The sequence below is a fragment of the Drosophila tropicalis genome, unplaced genomic scaffold (assembly GCF_018151085.1).
Source record: "Drosophila tropicalis isolate 14030-0801.00 unplaced genomic scaffold, ASM1815108v1 contig_845, whole genome shotgun sequence".
Lineage (NCBI taxonomy): Eukaryota > Metazoa > Arthropoda > Insecta > Diptera > Drosophilidae > Drosophila > Drosophila tropicalis.
Genome location: NW_027173338.1, coordinates 5,385,437 through 5,387,758, shown reverse-complemented (window position 1 = coordinate 5,387,758; position 2,322 = coordinate 5,385,437). Strand labels below are relative to the sequence as shown.

Genomic DNA, 2,322 nt, shown 5'->3' with positions numbered 1-2,322 from the left:
TAAAATGTATGCATGTAAATATGAAAAATCCACAAACTGAATGAAAATTCGTATAAAAAATTCACTTGGACCCTTCGGCAACTAGAACTGTGTGTGTTATCATCACCATGCTTCTCCTCCTCCATCTCTTCTACCTTCTCTTGCCTTCGCTTCCCCCACAACTCTTCAGCCTGCCATTTTACCACATTTCAATTTCCGTTCTTTTTCTGTTTTACGGCTGAAAGCATCAATTTTCATTTTATTGATTTCGATTTCTCGTCGTTTTGCTATAAATTTTTTGTATTTGGTTTTTGTGCAAATGCAAATGTCAGCCAAATTACAAGAACAACAACAAACAATCCCATCAACCAAGAACAACAGCGGCGAGAAAAAAACTTTTGTCATAAATTGCCAAATAAATCCAATTAACGCCCGGTCTTAACTCTTGTTGGGTTGTTGTCTTTACCAAAATCTATCCTGAGGTCATATTGAATTTGAATACTCCAGCAAACCGAATGGGTAAATACATTATTAACTAAAGCTGGGCGCAACATTAGATATATATCTTATTTTTAGGTCTAAAAGTCAGGAAACCAGGGAATTTCGCTCCCAAAAGTATGCAAAGAGTAGAACAAGAAACAAAAATGCATAAAAAAGAATCCTACAAGGCAAATAATTAATACTTTTTCCACCAATTGCATACTTTTGGGAGCAGATTTCCCTAATTAATTTCAATCAATTAAATGACTTTATGATAAAGATCTGGGGTTCTGAGTGAACTAACAAAAACATAAGGGTATAAAAAATGTGTAGATTTCTTAGTAAACGGAAGTGACTGTCTTTTGTGTTTCCTTCATTCACTCAGTTTAGCTCCCTCCCTTGAACACCATGTTGTGCTTAGAGACCCTAAGACCGAACCGAGTATTGCCTTAACCACCCGTTGGTTCTGCTTCTGTGTGAACTCTTAAGAGCATCACGCATCTATTGTTTCTTTTGTTTTTTTCCTTTCGCGTTAGCTATGCAAATCCAAATTTTTTTTTTTTTCTTTTTTCCACTTTTTTTCCCCTTCTGCCTTTGATATGTATATAAAAGTTCATAAATTGCTTGTATTTTTCCACTTTAGATTGGTTTTCGCGAGACGAGTAGCAACTTTAAACCAATAAAAATACACTTTTTCGTTCACGTTTTTTGCCATTTTGTTGAAATTGATACGAATTTAGAATGGCTAAAGACCATTTAGGTTTCAATTACATTCCTGAGAGCTCTGACATTTGGCACTGATGAGCTATGCCAGAAATGTCACTTACCCAAAGTGTTTTTATCTCATATCTTATGCACTTATGTTTTGGTAGGTTCACAACTTTGGGTTCATTTGGGAGCAAGTCCTGCAAGTGTTTTGGTTAGTTAATCTCTGCTTTTGTTCAATATAAGTTTACTTACTTGAATATAGGAAAACTTCATATCTCACATAAAAACTGAGAAACAAATTACTTTTGCATATGCTGAAGACCTTTATTATTATTATAATTTTTTTTTTTTTTTTTTTTGACAATATTTAAACAGAAAAAGTTTAATAAGTAATTTTTCTCATAGTTTTCTTGCTGTTGATTGTTTCACATCTTGGTATTAATAGATATAACCACCATTGCTGGCATATTTGGTATCCAGACCAGAGTAACCATTATAGCCAGCATAGCCAGTGTTGGCTGGCAAATAGGTTCTCGAAGGACTCGTATATGTGTTATACTGAGGCACCGCATAGTTCTTATAACTGGATGAAATCAAGGGGGAGGCATAGCTAGATCCTGAATAATAACCACCGCCAGAAGAATACGATGGATATGATGAGTAGCCACCGGAATAGCCATTACCAAATCCACCAAGAACAGGTGGCAAATAACTGTTCGATAAATGTGAGACATCAGCTCCACAAAGGACCAGAGAAGTCAAAGCGATGGCAAATACGGTTAGGCAGTGCTAAAAATATTCCAAAATTATATAAACTTGAGTTGAATTTGATATTAAGCTATGTTCTTCTGTCTATTTGTTCAACTTTATATATTGTTTAATCGATTCTTTATATATAATCAGTCCCACATGCAGAATTATGCCTTTTTTTCATTGTTTCCAAGTCGATTTAGATTTGTGATAAGTTATAATCAATTGAATAGCCTTTAGGACTAACTAAGTTTCAGATAACTTTATAAGGATTCTTTTAGATATACTTTATGATGGCGAATTCTTTTGTTCTAATATTCTGCTAGAAGTTTCTTCTCTACACTTGCCATATTTATTTTGTTTATAGTTCTTTTAAGGAGTCGATTTCGCTGTGCTTTCGATGTA

At 34.2% G+C, this 2,322-nt stretch overlaps 1 protein-coding gene across 1 annotated transcript; it reads right to left on the bottom strand.

The window, feature by feature from the left end:
- Positions 1-1,547: 1,547 nt before the first annotated feature.
- LOC137581397 (prisilkin-39) lies at positions 1,548-2,322 on the bottom strand. The gene is made up of 2 exons (XM_068295624.1): positions 2,265-2,322; positions 1,548-1,956 (listed from the first exon to the last, which is right to left on the bottom strand). Exons 1-2 carry the CDS (start codon positions 2,265-2,267, stop codon positions 1,606-1,608), a joined length of 354 nt encoding a protein of 117 aa, XP_068151725.1. The 5' UTR covers positions 2,268-2,322; the 3' UTR covers positions 1,548-1,605.